This window comes from Gopherus evgoodei, chromosome 15, assembly GCF_007399415.2.
Source record: "Gopherus evgoodei ecotype Sinaloan lineage chromosome 15, rGopEvg1_v1.p, whole genome shotgun sequence".
In the NCBI taxonomy this organism is placed as follows: domain Eukaryota; kingdom Metazoa; phylum Chordata; order Testudines; family Testudinidae; genus Gopherus; species Gopherus evgoodei.
This window is the reverse complement of record NC_044336.1, coordinates 13,836,502-13,854,066: the sequence shown is the minus strand read 5'-3', so window position 1 is coordinate 13,854,066 and position 17,565 is coordinate 13,836,502. Positions and strand designations below refer to the sequence as shown.

The 17,565-nt window shown below is 45.3% G+C and overlaps 1 protein-coding gene across 1 annotated transcript; it reads left to right on the top strand.

Annotated features, from left to right (window-relative positions):
* The first annotated feature begins 1,745 nt into the window (after positions 1 to 1,745).
* On the top strand, positions 1,746 to 16,233 carry GALR2 (galanin receptor 2). Its single transcript, XM_030535011.1, has 2 exons — positions 1,746 to 2,447; positions 11,940 to 16,233. Exons 1-2 carry the CDS (start codon positions 2,092 to 2,094, stop codon positions 12,718 to 12,720), a joined length of 1,137 nt encoding a protein of 378 aa, XP_030390871.1. The 5' UTR covers positions 1,746 to 2,091; the 3' UTR covers positions 12,721 to 16,233.
* Positions 16,234 to 17,565: the final 1,332 nt, after the last annotated feature.

The window sequence follows — 17,565 nt, the reverse complement described above, 5'->3', positions numbered from 1 at the left end:
GGATGCATCTGACGAAGTGGGTATTCACCTATGAAAGCTCATGCTCCAATATGTCTGTTAGTCTATAAGGTACCACAGGACTCTTCGCTGCTTTTACAGATCCAGACTAACATGGCTACCCCTCTGCTACTTGCCAGTATTCCTTGTCAGTAACAAGTGGCTCCTTTCTGGACAGCTGGACATATTCTCTGGGCACTACTGGGATGAGAATAAAAGCTTACACACATTCTACCGTTTGGTCACGCATTGAGGTTTCACCTAAGTTTAAAGCACCTAGAATTATAGACACAGCGCATCAGTACACTGGTTTATATTCAGAGGATTGTGGGAGTTTGGTTCAGGTACAAAGAATCGTGGGCGTTTGGTATCTGCTAACGTAGCTCGTTGCAGCCAGCATCCTTTTCCTAATCAGTGGAGCTGAGCGGATAATTCACAACAAATACTGTATTCGACCTTTTTACCCTCTTTGTTCTGTATAACCAGGAACAAAGTAGGATTCCCTAGAATGTGTTTGTCCTCTGAATGCAGATGCAGGGTCTCGTGGTTAAAGCAGAGGACGGATCCCAGCAGATCCACTCTACAACTGATTTGCCTCCGACTTTGTGCAAGTCACGTCATTGCTCCGTGCCTCAGTTTACCCGGTGTGCACAGTACCTTACAGGGTTGCTGTGAGGCTTACTTCGTTCATGCTCATAATTAGGTGCACCTATCATTAGGTGCGAAGTGGAAAGTATCAGTGAGTATGTTTATTTGTGGTCACCAAGCCCAAGCCAAGCGAACATCTGCTAAGTGAAACATACTCAAAGAATTGATAGCGTTCTACGACTATAAGAAAATAATTTGGAAAGACACCGAGGGGGAAAAAATGCAGTTTTGTAGCTGGTTGAGAGGAGAGGTGTTAAGGGTTTGTTCCCATTGCGGCTGGGTTTGCTGGATTTCTTCTTTATTGCTCAAAAGATGATCAAGCCAACAACTCTTCGGCAACCTGAAAGCCAAAATAGTTCGTTTTGATGCAGGCACTATCTTTTGTGTGTGCAGTCACCAGCACAATGCAGCCCTCAGGAGACCTGGAGCTGCTACCACAATAAAAGAAATAACCATAGAAAAACTGGTCAGCTATTATGCGCTTAATATTTCTCTGATATTCCAACCAGCTCCTGCAGTCTTTCCTTCACTCCTGCAAAACACCCACTAACTTCCAGGTGGAAGGACAGAGGACTCTCTCTGCTGGCTCAGAAGAAAGGCGCTAACGGGGTCATAGACAAAAAAATCAATAGTCCAGCACTTAGGCGCTCTGTTGGATCCAGCCCCCAGAGCCTGTTCCACACGAGCTCCGCGCAGAGTTCTGACACGTGTCAGCGCAGCTCCGTGCAAACGCAGAACGCCAGCCTGCCTGGGACAGCTACCTTCTGCCTGCAGGAGTTACAGGAGGTATTGTTGGTCTAGGAACGTTATTTCCCTTTACCCACCAGTTTTCCTCGGAGGAGAACTAAAGCAGGCAGCCTTTGCCCCACACAGGGGCACGTGGGCAACCTCTGGACCCCCTGATGTTTAGGCACGAAGGAACTGACCAGGATTCTGGGGGCGGCCAGGAGGCGAGCCTTAGGTTTCCATGGACACCGTTAATTGTATTTCAGGTATTTGTCTCCAGGGAAACCAGAGCCTGGCTCGGATCTATATATTTTTCCCCCGTATGCCGAGCGCACAGAGCGCCGGGCTCCAAGGAAGGAGGGGACCGATAAATAAATAAATAAAAACTGCCAAGAAGTTTTCTCTCTCCTTCCCCGTTCCCTTTCAAGACACCGCCGCGATGCTCTCCGGCGAGAGAGGCTGCAGGCGGCGAGCGGGGCTCGGAAAACCCTCCCGCGCCAGGCGAGCAGCCGCGCAGCAGAAGAGCGAGGGAGCGAAAAACTCCGGAGCAACTTGGGCTGCGGCTAACCCCGCGAACTAAGCGAGACTCCGCGGCGCGTCGCACATCGGGGCTGAGAGTGCCCGGAGGATGCCAGCGAGCAAGGCGCCCCACGCTACCCCCAGCCTGAGTGTCCCTCGCTGAACAGCTGGGGCTGGGGAGGAGCCGGGATCACCGCGGCGATGAACAGCTCGCTGGCCTGGCTCAACGCATCCGGCGGCGAGGCCGGCTGGCAGCCCGAGTCCGTGCTCATCCCGCTGGTGTACGCGCTCATCTTCCTGCTGGGCACGGTGGGCAACTCGCTGGTGCTGGCCGTGCTGCTGCGGAACGGGCAGGTGAATAACACCACCAACCTCTTCATCCTCAACCTGGGGGTGGCCGACCTGTGCTTCATCGTCTGCTGCGTGCCCTTCCAAGCCACCATCTACACCCTGGAGGGCTGGGTCTTCGGGCCCTTCCTGTGCAAAGCCGTGCACTTCTTCATCTACCTGACCATGTACGCCAGCAGCTTCACCCTCACCACCGTCTCCCTGGACAGGTAGGAAAGCGGGGAGGCCAGGGCAGCAGGGGGCTGCCCTCCTTTCAGCCCCTTCTTGGCAAATAACTCTCAGCAACTTTCCTTGGTTACTTGCCAGCCAGGCAGAAGCTCTCCCTCTCTGCCCATAAGGAGGGCCCAGAAACTCTGGAGCAGGAGGGAACTAGCAGCTGCACTGGAAGGGCTAGCAGAGGGGTGCAGTAGGGGGGCAGGAGGTGAGCTTCCCTGTGGGACAGAAGGCTCAGCACGGCTTCTTGCAGGGTAGTGCGATCCTGAAAGTTGCAGAGCCTCAGCTGTCAAAGGCAATGTGCAAGCTGGGGTCTTTGCATGGGTGGTGGAAAGAGGCAGCTTAGAGGAAATGGGACTGTGCTCTGCAGAGAGAGGAGGACTGGGGGATTAGGCACCCTTAGACAGCTGAGCTGGGGCTGCTAAATCACCTGGGACCAGTTCCTGGCCCAAGCCCAGCTCAGAGTAGATGAATTCACTAGGGGCATGGGGCCAAGGACCCCAAGGCATTCCCATGGCTGCTGGAGAGGAACAGATGAAACCAGCAGCACTTTGCTTTGGAGTGCTCAGCGTGGCTGGCAGAGTTCAGCGTCACCACCCAAATCGTGGTCCACATGCAGAGCCAAAGTCTCTTCCCATGCCTCCCGGAGGAAATCCAGAGTGGATCCATTGACAGGAGTGGCACGACATCAGTGTGAGTGAGGAGAGAAGCTCGACCTTTTTCCCTTGACTCAGTTCCCCAGAGGGGCCAAGAGGTTTTTCAGTAAAAGAGAAGGCGGGACATCAATGGAAAATGGTGTGGTTTAATAAGAGTTCAGTTAGGCCCAGTCTACACACTTAAAAATTAGATGGACCTAGCGAGGTCCCTCAGGGCTGTGAAAAAAATTATGCCCTAGGTTGGCCGAACCCCCTGCGTGGAGGCAGATAGAATTCTTCCACTGACCTAGCTACCACCTCTCGCAGAGGCAGATTAACTACATCGCTGGAAAAAACCTGCTGTTGATGTAGGAAGCATCTACACTACAGCACTACAGTGGCCCAACTGCAGTGCTGCTGTAGTGTAGACATGGCCTAAAATCCTTTTTCAAGAGCTGAGAGATTAGTTACTGGACTAAGCAGAACCAGTGTAAACTCAGTTTTACATCAGCCCATCGTGTCTATGGAGATGTCTCCGTTCCAGATGCTACAGTGACATAGCCACACCGCTGCAGTGTAGACACTCCCTACAGTGAGAGAAGGAGTTTTTCTCTGGCTGTAGTTAATCCACTTCCTGAGAGGCAGTAGCTAGTTGATGGAAGAATTCTAGTGCTGTCTACACTGGGGCTTAGGTCAGTTTATTAATGTCTTTCAGAGGTATGAATTTTTCACACTCCTTAGAGACATAGCAAGGTTGACCTACATTTTAGGTGCCAACCAGGCCTGTGTTGTGGGTTTGCACCAATGTGACTATATAGGCTTTGTCTCCACTGCCAAATAGTTGGGTTTTTACCTCAGGATAACAAAGGTGCATTAGCCAGCCTGCTGTAAAATCCTAGTGAAGACAAGGCACCTGTAGATTTTCCTGCAAGGGAAAGTAGGTGAGGTGAGCCATGGTCAGGGATGAGCTACAGGTGCCTTATTTCCACTAAGATTTTACAGCAGGATAATGAACACTGCCCCCTACCATCTTTTTTGCACAGATTGGCCTTTAACTTGACTGGCTCACCCATGTGAAAACTACGACGGCCTTGTCTTCTCTTGGATTTTAACTCAACGTACAAACACATCCTTTGTTTTTGCAGTGAAGACATATCTGTGACATCAAGTCACATCAGGGTGATTTTCTCTGCTGGCCACAGAGAGATACAGCAATGGGTAAATGGGTGAAGCATGCAGGTTAAACCACATGAAAACCAAAGGGCAATATTAACATGAAACGGGTCTCTCTCCCCTACAGAAGCTACAGGGAGACATCCCCATCCCCAAGGAAAGCAGGGCATGAAAAGAGCAAGCTTGCTCGTGTACAGCAAGTGGTAGCTTGATAAACAAGGGAGCGTGTTAATTAAACTGAAGAATTTAAATGGAGGTTTTGGAAGTGTGCGCTTCCTGAGTCTCCTGGTTGCATTGCCAGGGCTACTTTTTTAAGAGCAGACAGCAAGAGAATGTTGGTGTGAAGCTAACAGCAGAGAAGCTCCTGAGGGTCAGAGCGTGAATCCCTTATGCCTACCGATAAGCATTTACTTACCTGACAACAAGGTTACGTGTGCATGTAAGTGCTCACTAGTGTAAGGAATGGGTTCACAGTCTGGCCCTAAATGATCAGAAAGTTTTCAGTGTCTAGAATTGCTAAAGGACAACAAAGTTGCTGGGAGACGTATGGGAACAACAGGAGGCTGGGGAAAGGATTGCAAAAGACACTAGCAGCTAGATTCTGATCTCATGTACACTGACACACATGTGGAGAAAAGCTATTTAGTTCACTGGAGCCAGTCTAGATTTATGCTGATGTAAGTGAGATCAAAATCTGCCCCCGATTGTTTTAACTCAAGGCTTTGGGAGATACGGTGGACAGGTTATCAAAACCTGAGAGAGAAACAAGCTACGACTGTCTGTGATCTTGGCATAGAGGCTCAGAAATAGATGTCACAATGCAAGCAGCAGCCCCTAGCTCATTTGAGGAATTACATAAATCACACTTGCTTTGTAAATAGCATTTGATAAATGGCAAAGTAGGTAAATCTTTTTAAAAAGAGTTATTATAGTTAAACATTTCCACTCATCAACATCTTTTATTTGCATTACTTGAAAGAACATTGCTCTCTAACATACATTATTGAATATTATTATTATTAATTATTATTAAAACACAGGGTGATGATTCTAGGCTGATCTGGGGGCACCTGACAATAAAATGAATGCTAGTTTTCAGTTAAAAGTGTCACGTCCAACATCGAGGTTTGGAACTGGAATTGTCCCTAATGAAGGCAGCCTGCAGCATTTGACATTTGTAATTGTGATTTCCTCCTGCTGATCTCTATCACCAATTCAGCATTCAAGAGGCTGAGAAGTAATTAATTTGCAGTGAGAAAGGTAACCGTGGCTCTTGAAGCTTTTCTATTAGAATATTTTCTATTTAAAGTCAAAAGTACTCGGCGTTCAGAGTACTTCAAACCTGCAAGATCTTTGGATTTTAAGAGCCAATTAGAAAGATGCCAAAAGCCCTTTTTGCAAACGCTTGGCAGGCCCCTATAACAGAAGCTAGGCAGAAAGTTGTCTTTTCTTTGCCTTTCACAAAAGTGTATTTTATTTTTTATGTCTTATTTGTTTTGCAATAAATAATTGCTTTCAAGGATATGCAGCAGCCACTTGTCACCTAAGGAGTCACAGAAGGGCATGTATATTTCGGCTTGGCAGAATTACGTTTTTATTTTTGTATAATTTTGACAGATAAGATCGCTGTTTATTTTTAAGCATTTTTTCTATTTTTAATCAATTTACATTTTCACAGTTGTGGGAAATCAGACGGACAGCAGACAATTATTTAGTGACAGACTTTGAGATTCAAAATATAAAAGCTTTGTAACCCAAATTGTCAACATTACATGTGGCTATGTAGAAAGTAAATAGCCTTACGTCAAACCCTAATGCATTCTCAAGCAGCATTTTTCTTACTTCACTGATCTGTATATTTTGATTATTATCAATGGAAGTATTTTTTTCATCAGTTTGTGTATGTACAGTGGTGAAATCAATGTTTGCTGACATTTACGGATAAAAAGCTAATCCATCCAAGCCTATGTATAATTAAAGCAGGTGAAGGGCCTGATTCTCCTCTCTCACCAATGTAAAATCAGGAGTAGCTCTGTTGATGCCAGTGGAGTTACACCAGTATAAAGCTACTGAGAACTTTGTGAAAAGAGAACAGAGGCCACAGGAGTTTGATGTATAATTGGGACATTACTACACTACAATTTAAATCTTCGCACTGTGTGATCATCGTGTTCCCGTTGTTTCTGATGATAGTTTTCAGAGGGAAAAACAGTGGGAGCCGTGAATGAGATTGAAAGAAACTAGCACCCTCTTGTTTGCTATCTTTCAGTAATCTCATCTTTCAAGACATTTTCAATGTGCATTTCTTCACAGTATTTCGGTGCCAGTCTTCTGGTACAATGATCAAGTCAGTCCAAGACTAAGGATTCCAGAAATGAAGTTGGCATAAAATGCCCTCAAGGTGGTAGAAAATGGATCAAAACTTGTCTTTCCCTTTTCTGAGGCACCTCTCCCTTGTCAAATTCTGCCCCTCGATACATTTCAGTTCCAGTCTTGCATTTGCCACAGCTAGTTAGATTCAACACTCACTTTTAGTAATGTACTAAACAAGGGACTCAATCAATGATTTCTCATGTGGGAGTGGAAGGTGCCCAGAACCTCACAGGAGGCACTCAGCTCTTTGCAGGATCAGACCCAAAATGTAAGTGGTGAAATGGTATGAAATGGCAACGATTCTCTAGCAAGATTTTGCAAGCCAAAAAAAGCTATGAAATTTCTGCCATCCGTAGTGCTCTCTTCTCACCACAAGAGCATCAATATTATGTTGCAGTGACTCAGCCTGCGGAATTAACCTTTTGGATGACACACGCAGGTCGGAGCTACACCCTAAAATGTAGGTTGGCCTAGCTTTGTTGCTCAAGGATGTGAAAAATTCACACCCTCGAGAGACATAGGTTTGCCAACCTAAGCCCTGGTATAGACACTGCTAGGTCAATGGAATAATTCGTCTGTTGACCCAGCTGCCACCTCTCAAGCAGGTGGATTTACTGAGATGGAAAAACCTCTCCTGTCACTGTAGCAAGTGTCTGCATTCCAGTGGCACGTCTGTTGCTGTAGTGCTTGTAGCATAGACATACACTTCAAGCACTTAGCATTTCAATGGTTATCAGTGCAATAGCTGGATGGGATGAATTCTACAACCGCAAAGCAGAGGCTAGAGGGTAGTTTGCACTTTTCTGGGTGTGCAGGCTTCCGTCAGTTGGTTTCAGTAGACATCAGTTTAAACAGGGTAGGCTTGAAAAACAGAGCTCTCAAAACTTAAATTTCATGACTCCTCTCCGTCCCCCTCCTCCCTATAGGAAAAGGTTAGATCAGAGGTAGGCAACCTATGGCACGCAAGCAGAAGGCAGCCCGCAAGCTGATTTTCAGTGGCACTCACACTGCCCGGGTCCTGGCCACCGGTCCAGGGGGCTCTACATTTTAATTTAATTTTAAATGAAGCTTCAACATTTTAAAAACCTTATTTACTTTCTATACCACAATAGTTTAGTTATATATTGAAGACTTACAGAAAGAGACCTGCTAAAAATGTTAAAATGTATGACTGGCACACGAAACCTTAAATTAGAGTGAATAAATGAAGACTTGGCACACTACTTCTGAAAGATTGCCAGCCCCTGGGTTAGATCCTGATGAATGCAACTCCGATTGCCAGTGAGAATCCAAAGGCTGCAGAATTGGGGGATTTTCCATGCCTGTAGGGTTTGGGCTTGACCCTGCAATCAGAAAACAACCCTTACTCCAGCAAACAGTTCCACTGGCTTCAGGAAAAAGGGCTGTGGGGTTGGGACTTGGATGGATCAGTTCCTCTTTAACTAGCATCTTTCTCATGTTTTAACTGGAGACTGTTTACTAGGCAATAACCATCAAGAGGAATTTACTAGTGGGCGGAGGAGGATGCTAAAAGCATGTTTAAAAAGCTTGCTGTGAATTACATGTGCATTTGAAAATTCATGGGGCTCAGGATTAGGGTAAAGCTATATGCAAATGACTCTAACCAGTAAGATCTCACTCCTGCAATGAGCTTCGTACCCTGACCTCTCATTGACCAGCCACTGCTGGCTGAATATCAATAGCTATTTGCACATCCTCCGCAGAACATTATACATAATCATCCTAACTGATGTCTTTGTGCCCCTGGTAAGACTGAATATACTTTGGGAGGTTTTTGATGGGCTTTGCAATGCAAGTCTATTAATTTATACTAATTTATGGTTACAGTTAATAACAATGAAAAAAAAACCCTTTAAAATGGTACATCAACCACATGTAATGACCCCTCAATAACGCCCCCACCGGGGAACAGAGCTGAAAGTCTGAGCTGTTACTGCTTGAGCTGAAGGATTCTGCATGAGAGCTAGGAGCTGCAGCAAACTCACATCCTCTGTGGATTGGGCCCAGGTGGAGATGGGGGCGAGGAGGGGGAGATGTGTAACCTACAGGACAGCTGATTACATGTCATCATCTTGTCACTTCCCAAGCTTGTTTTGAAATGAAGCTTCAGTGTGGGAGGTGGCCAAGGGTTGGCACCATGCCCTGTTTCATGAGAAAAGAACAGGAACTCTGCATCTTTATTAGATGAAGGTCCTGCTCCTATTAAAGTCGCTGGCAAAAACTCTCAGTGGCTTCAGTGGAAATGAAGTTGATAGTGATGAAGAAAAATCCTTAGCCCTGTATCACTCCAGTTTTAAGCCAGTGTAACTCCTCAAGTCAGTTACACCAGCATAGACTGCAGTAATGAAATGGGGAATGAGGCCCTTGTTCCCTCTGCCTGATGGAGAAAGAGAAATTCTTCTCCCTGAAAAAGTGATGGGTCATGCTCTTTCTCCGAGGACAGATCTGTTGGTAACCAGGAACTCAGTGCCAGGTGCAGAAATCAGAGAGCTGGCTGTTTGTGACAAATAAAATGATTCTCCAGCCCATACACCAGTGCACCATCAACCATTCTTTCAGAGCCAATTCCCTAGGGAGACTCTTTGATGGATGTGGAGCTGATGAGATATAAATATTTTACATCTCTTAAAGAGCCGCCTGGTCAAAAGACCAGAGCAACACGTGCCTGCAAACAACTGCAGGTGCCTAAAACAGGTCACTGCGTTCACAAATACAAATGTGCATGTTGGCAGCTGCATTTTCAAGGCAGCACCAGCCATGGAAAGAACAGCCCTTTGACGTTGCTGCTTTTACTATGTCATTGTCATATACACAAATGGGCAAAACCAGAAGTTCAAATTTAAGTCTCTTTGGATTTTGTGGATGATGGCATTTCAGAAACTGAAATCCCTTCAACTCTATGGCTTTGGTTCCAGTTGGATCCCCAGCTGAGGAAGCCTATTCAGGGCCGTCCTTAGGATTTATGGGGCCCTACGCAGTATTATTAAACTGGTGCCCCTATGCCGGATGGCAGCCCAAGCTCACAGCCTGGTGGGGGAGGAGGGACTTGACAGCAAAGGATAATGAGATGCCCAGCCTGCCTCATGGTGGCGGAGAGTCACAGTTCCCCGCAGAGACTTCCATGCATTCTCCCTCATGCAGAATGGACATGAAGAAAGTATCTAATTAAAAGCACTAAAATTTGGGAATAAAAAATGTCAGTCACAGGTTCTTTGATATGCCCTGAAGTTTGTCAGAGATTTATTTGCAAAAACTTCATAGTAAGGGTGAGTCAGCTGTCCTGCTGAATACAACATTACATATAATGGAATACATGATGCAGCTCTTCTCTGTTTTACATTTTCTTCATCAGTATTTCTAAGTTGAATTTATATTTTAAATGTACTCAAATCTTAAGCCAGCATTCCAGATTACTACATATTTAACTCACTGAAACAAAGACATTCTTTTAAATTAATCAGAGAGGTTTAGTGTGTTCATAACAATGTTCATTGCTTTTAGAAAAAGGGAACAGTAATTTACTTTGTGTGATCTCCATAACAAGAGACATGGTTATGAAATTTCACCAACTTTAAAAAAATATGTTTCCAAAGATTTTAGGTATAACAAGGATTTTGTCTTACTAAGGTACTGATTTTGCTGGAGGGTTCTTTTAAAACTAGTTTGTCGGATAGTCAGAAGTAAAGAAAGGGAACTCTTTTTCCAACTATCTGGAAGGGAAGGACTGTTGTCCCTTTAAGGGATCTCTTTAGTGGGGAGTGGGGGGAGAGGTGGTGAAGGAATGGATAGAAAGGACAGGAAGACTTGGAAGCACTTTTTTTTTAACTATAGTAATTAAAATATGTATTTTAGATAAGGGAGGTCTTTTGAAGGATTTATTTAAAAAACTATGTGTGAAGATCCACACATTTAAGGCTAAAGATGATTGTGCATCTAAAACTCTATGCAAGCATTTTTTAGAAATGTGATTTTATAATCTTCACCAGCTCACTAATGAAATATTTTTAAAGCAAATTTTAAACTAAGGTCCTGTAGACTGACATGTTCTGTGTAAATATTACATTAATGCACAACTGTTTTTGTCAGTAAAGTCAGAAACTGACAGTATAAAAATTTATTTGGGCATAAGTTTTCGTGGACATCTGATGAAATGGGTTCTAGTCCACAAAAGCTTATGCCCAAATAATTTGTTAGTCTTTGAGGTGACACAAGGACTTGTCCTTGTTTTTTCTGATACAGACTAACAGGACTACCACTCTGAAACCTGTCAGTATATACCTTGGGGCTGGCAAATGCCTGTTAAATGGCTTTATTACCCCTTGAATGTCTCTTTAACAGTTTCAATGTTGTGCTAATAGGTCTGGCAGGCTGGAGGTTTTTTCACTTTTAACTACTAGATTCCCTCCCAAGGAAGACTCACCAGGCTAGAGCAGCCATCTGTGGGAGCCTGCAGGAAGGGTCAGAACAGGGATAGGAAAACAAGAGGGTGGACACTAAGACCCAGTGGTGCCCCAAATTTTCAGGTGCCCTGCACAGCTGTCTATATTGCCTATGCCTAAGGACGGCCCTGAGCCTATTTTCTAGTTCTGTTCTGGATGTAACCAAGATATCCATGAGAATAAGCTTAGGGATCCATCCAAGGTGACTGAGCTGTTGAGTGAGTGAGATTCTGACATTTTGGAAATGGCAGCTTCCAAGATGTAGGTGCCATTTAATTCAATTCAGATTCCTAGTCATAATTCAGCCTTAAACTCAGATCACACCCTAAAAATGATTTGGATTATTATATTATATTATATAAAATGCAAAAGACATGGTGAAAATCAGTGACAAAAGAAAAGTTTGAGTTACCATCTCCTCTACCTGGTCACCAAGTTGTTTACCTGGAGATTTGTCACCAGGCCAGGGTGTGACTCTACAACATCCTAGCTAGCTTTGCACTGATTGTCTGTTTGGACCCAGCTACCACGCACTCAATGTTTGAGACAGCAAGATGTCAAAACACATCATGGAACTTTTAGTGCATGGTAACAGGTTCTGTGTGGCCAGTTAGCACATGGCAGGCTAGTGCGCTATAGATTCACACCCTGGAGTGTCGTGCACAAAGGTTCTGTGGAGACAAGCCCTGGGAAATGGGACAATTAGTTGAACGAGAAATTACATTAGAAGTGCAAAGTTTTTCATTTTAACTCTTTTTCTCCTTGTGTTCTCCCCACATAGCTGGCCTGATGACGTTTTCTCTGTTTTAAATAGAACTGTCGTTTTGTTTTGTTCTCTCCACTGCAGGTATTTGGCCATTAGATACCCTTTGCATTCTAGAGAACTCCGAACCCCCAGGAACGCACTCATGGCCATTTGCCTCATCTGGGGTCTTTCCTTTATTTTCTCTGGCCCGTACCTCAGTTACTACCAGGAATTCCAGATGGCCAACCTGACTGTCTGCCATCCCATCTGGAAGATCTCCCAGCGCAAGATCATGGACATCTGCACCTTCATCTTCAGCTATGTCATCCCAGTGCTGATCCTTAGCCTCACCTACATAAGGACTATCCGTTACCTCTGGACATCTGTGGACCCCATTGAAGACATGTCTGAATCCAAGAAGGCCAAGCGCAAGGTCACCAGGATGATCATCATTGTAGCTGTCCTCTTCTGTCTCTGCTGGTTGCCCCATCACCTGATCATCCTGTGCGTCTGGTTCGGCTATTTTCCCCTCAACCACGCCACCTACGTGCTCAGGATCCTCTCACACCTGATCTCGTACTCCAACTCCTGCGTCAACCCCATCGTTTATGCCCTGGTCTCCAAGCATTTCCGCAAGGGCTTCAAGAAGATCTTCAACTGCCTCTTGCACAAGAAGGTAGCCAATAAGGTACATGTGGCACAGGTGACCAACACTGTCAGCACCCTGGAGGCGGATCTGACTGAAGTGACGCACATCAGCGAGCCCCCTCCTGCCAGGTCCTTCACCAGCTGCCAGATCCCAGGCCAGCCATGGGGGGAGACGGAGCAGCTAGGGCGCCAGCAGAAAATAGCCAACTCCTTCATCACCTTCAATGTCACCTAGTGGAACTTCTTTCCTATTGGCTTTGAAAAAAAATATCTTCTGACTCTAGGGCAGTGTCACGTGGACCTGGGTAGGACTGAACTTTGGCTTTAATGTACTGCTCACAGGAATCTTAGCTTTTAAAATGCTGCTGCTTGCTAGCTTCTCAGCCACCACGTGAATGATTAAGAGTGCTATGTGGAATGTGCTTTCATTGCCCTCCTCTTGGCATCATCACATAGCTGCAGTGATCAAAACCTACGTTCCCCAAACCAATTCCTACACGTGCTAGCATGCGGCCCCCCACTTCGTTATAATGGTCAGGCAGTGTGTATGTGGGGAGGTGCTGGAGGGGGTTAGATTGGAAACAAATTATTTTGTTTCCTTTGAGGAAGAATTTTGCATCTTTGAAAGTCTTACAGAGCCACTTGGCTGCAGGAGAATGGCCTGTGGGAGCCATTTATAGCTTCCCTCACTAGCCTCAGCCTTAGAACATCTCTCCAGATTGCTCTGCACTTCTAAAATGGAGATCCTGCTTCGGTGCACATGGCCGACTGAGGAAGCTCATTGCTGTGCTGGTAAAAGTCATTCCATTATAACAGCCAAAAAAGGGGGAGTGGCTTGCCGAATGACCCTTCTGCTGTCACACGGGAGAGAGGGACAGGTTTCAGAGGGTTTGCATAGAAAGGCGCAGGAAGGAAGCCCAGTTCTCACAGGTTCTCCTTCTGTGATCTCACCTTTTTGCATTTATGACAGGAGTCTGTTGCCGCGGAAATGACGATGATGTTGCAAATGCAGCATTATGAGCCTGGTTCTTCTGTGCCAGGCCCCTGGTGTGGTCACTTGCACCAGTGCAAAGTGCATGTAAATGGCAGCCAACCTGATTGATGTAAATAGCAATGCAAGGTGTGGGTGGAGAAGTTGTCACAGTGGGATTGACAAGGAGGAGAACATGTGCAGAAGGACAAGTGGGTTGAAACATAAAAGTGCTCTAGTCTTCTTCTGCAAGCAGAAAGGGCCAGTACAGTTGGAACCTGGGCAGGGGCACAGAAGGGGAGATTTCAATAGGGTTACACTAGCATAACAAACAAGAATTTGACCAACTCCCTTTGGCATCATGTTGAGTCTGCAGGTTCTTCAGACCCAACCGAATGGCTATACTCACATCTGGACTTCTAAAGGCCAGATTCTTTGGAGTGACTCCACTGAAACCAGCGAAGTTCCTTGGCTGAAAAGAAGAGCAGAATCCTGCTGATTATGCCCCCACTCCCTGAAGTGGGGGCATAATCTGCCCTGACTGCTACACACACTCATGTTACACCACATTGGTTGTTACACCACCATTTTCTGAGCAACTTTCACCATTAATCTCACTGCAGACTCTACAGAAGTCATGCTCCCTGACTCCGGGCTGTATTTAGCTGAATTAGGCTCAGTGTCCGGGAAGACCCTTTGAACCTCATGTGACACCTGTGTAAGTGTTTAGTTGCTACTGCTGAGTACTTGAGCAGGGTCACTGGAACCATTTTTATAGCGGAGGCCCTGAAAGTCACTGAACCAAACTGCAAACCCCAGGGAAGCCAGGCATTGGGTTGCTATTAGTGCTTCAAGCCAGGGGATGCTGCTTCACCCTACTTCCCTTCCAGCACCTTTGGACACGAGTCAGGCTCCAAACTGAGAAGTTTCTTTCCCTCACCTTCAAGGTCTTTCATGGTTCTGCCCCTCCCCCTTAGTTCACTCATCGCCCTTCCTGATGACAGCCTCAGTCAGCCACTTGTCAGCTTCTCACACAAACATCTTCTCACTGCCCCTCCCCTGGAATTCCTGCCCTAAACTGATATGAAAGCTCCCTCCCCCGCACCAACCCCAACCCAACCCAATCCTCCTCCAAAATCAACAAGCCAGTCTAGGCTGAGGCATAGTTACGAAAAGTTGGCATTTTATCTACCATAACACAAACGTACAGTTACCAATGTCTATTACAATTCTCTGTATTTGATTGTATTGCATACATCACTGTGTTATTAGCTTGTAAGATCACTGGGGTCAGAGAACATGTCTTCATATGTATGTGTACGGAGTGAAGCACCATGGGGCCCTGATCCTGACCGGAGCTTTCAGGTGCCGTTACAATACAAATGTTAAATAGTATTAAGAAGAAGGTGGATGTTTCCAGCATATCCCTGTGGCTTGGGCCACTTTAGACATGTGGCTAGCCCAGTCAACGTGGTTCCCATGCTTATTTCTGACTGCCTAAGTTCTAGCCGTGTGTCCCCTTTTTCCACAGAATGACAAAGCCAGCCAGGGTTCTGAAGATCATTGCCATATCAGAGGTGGATCTGAAACAATACTCTATGTCCAAACACCCCTGATAATGTTGGCATGTCTGGACCAGGATTGAAATCTTGGGGTGTGAGTTTAGTCTTTCTGGCAGGTGACAGCATGAACACCTGCAAAGGAAAGTGGATCAGGGAAACTGATTTTTAGCAGCATCGGTTAGCCAGGTGCTGTTACTGAGGGGACAATCTGCCACTGATGAGATTAGCTGTGCTAACCATAGGTGGGAGCATGGGGACTTTTATGTCATATCAGTGGGGCTGTGATTCTCACCTAATGTATATTTGTACTTACCACCCTGGTCTGTTTCATATGCTGTTTATACATTAGCACCTTTAATTGCAATGTGTTTCAAAGTGCTTTGCAGAATGTCCAGAGAGATCACTTTATATGTACCATTGAAATGGGGCCACCTCATGTAGCAGCCCTACATGAGACATCTTAGGAGGCAAATGAAAAATTATCCAGCTGAACTTAATGGGCATATAAATCACGTATCTTGACCAAGACATGGACTAAGGACAAAAAGAGCCATGGGATTTTAATTGCCACAGACAATCAGGACATCAGCTTGACATCTCGTCCAAGAGAAGGCACCTTCAGTATCTCCCCAGCTTGGGGCATCAGCTCAGTACCGGCTCAGCTAGAAGAGCGCCACCTACTGCATCACCATTCTTCTGCAGCATCTAAGTGCCCCTTGGAGAGCTTCTGTGTAAATGCTGACTCTGCCATGTAGTATAGCCAACACTGTATTCCATGAACGCTTTGTCCTGACACTGTGTTGTGACATTAGGCCAGTGATACTCAGACCTCAGCGGTTCAGGAGCCAAATTATCAACATTACCCAAAAGAGCCAAAGTCGTGTGAATTCATTGTTTCATTTACTATAGTACTATCTAGTCATGTTTAAACAGTATGACAGGGGAAATATACATTATTCTCACACCAAGTATTATTATTTTATCAACTAGAATTGGTTAATATCATAGTAAAAGCATCCTGATTGGTTAACAATGAAATCACAAAGTGTTTTAATACCATGTGCTGCAGAGAGCCTCAGGAGACGCGTTAAAGAGCCACTTTTGGCTCGTGAGCCTCAGTCTGGGTATCATTGCATTAGGCAGCATGGGCTGCAGCAATCAGCATGGGAGCTGGAGAGCCAGTGCAAACCCCAGGGTCTGCCTGGGTCCAGCTGCCTCAATAAAGATCCACCTTTATATTCATTACTGCTGAGTCCTGTCTCCTTTCACCCGGAGAGATGCTGCAGGTGAGATGCTGCTTAGCTGGGAAATCTGACAGAAGTGATACAGCAGCTGTTGTGGGGTGGGGAGTTGTTTTTCTTTTGTTCATTGAGGGACCCTGAGTAAGAATCAAGTTCTGTCGATGATAAAGCTATGCCCTCTGGAGGATTGGGATTTTTCTCTTCATCTGCACCCCGAATAGGCATGTGCTAGGACTCCAGGGCACACATTATGTCTAAGAGATGCCATGATGAAGACATACTGCAGGAGAAGCTAGCCAGACGTACACTGCAATATTTGGTGTCCTCTGACCTTTGAACCCAGTTGACCAATTTTAGCCCATGGTAAGTGGGAGTCACATGTACTCACATTGGACTGAGTCCGACTCCAACTCATGCACCGGGCTCTTGAAATGAAGGGCTCTGTGTATGGCTTTATAATTACAGCTGCACTCAGTCTGCGGAGAGCGGTTGAGCACTCAGTTTGGAAACCATTACTAGGTCCACTCTGGCATAAGCAGCACTTAAAAAAAACAAACCCACATACTTCACCGCGCAGAGGTACGATCCCACAAAAGCCACACAGAATCCTCCCAAAGAACCCATTCTGCATTACAACTGGGAAGGAAATGGTTTTTCTTTTCCACAAGTTTTTGAGATTTTGACTTTTTTTCCAGTCCCGAAACAGGACGAAAAAAACAAAAATCTTGAAAATTTTCATGAACTGATAATCTGGAAAAAAAACAAAAACAAAACAAACAAATAAAAAAAATGTGGTTCGGGACCACAGAAATGATCCTTTAGATAATTTCAAACTGTTTTGATTTTGCCCTTAAATTTGGGAACAAAAAGGTCATTTAGGATAAAAAACTCCAACCTTTTTGTTTTGAAAATGTTGAAACAGGATGTTTTGGCAATTTTGGAACTTTTTATCCACATTTTTTCTTCAAAACAGGAGATTTGGGGAAGCTGAACCTTTCTTGCAGTTTCGGTTTTGATGTATTAACAATTTCCCATGAAAAAGAAGTTTTGTCGGAAAGTTTCCAGCCTGCTCTACTCTTCATCCAGTCCCATCCCTAAGAGCCAAAACAATTTGTTTCTTTGTTACTGTGTCCAATGACCATCACATTTCAGCCCAGATCTCAAGCCCTTTGAGTCTGCCGCACCCTTATCTGATACATGGGTTATACAAAACCTTCTGGGACTGGATTTCTTTTTAAATGCATATAGCACAGTTGTGGATGCTAGATGCATAAGTCAATAATTATAACCAAGCTAAGCCCCGGGTT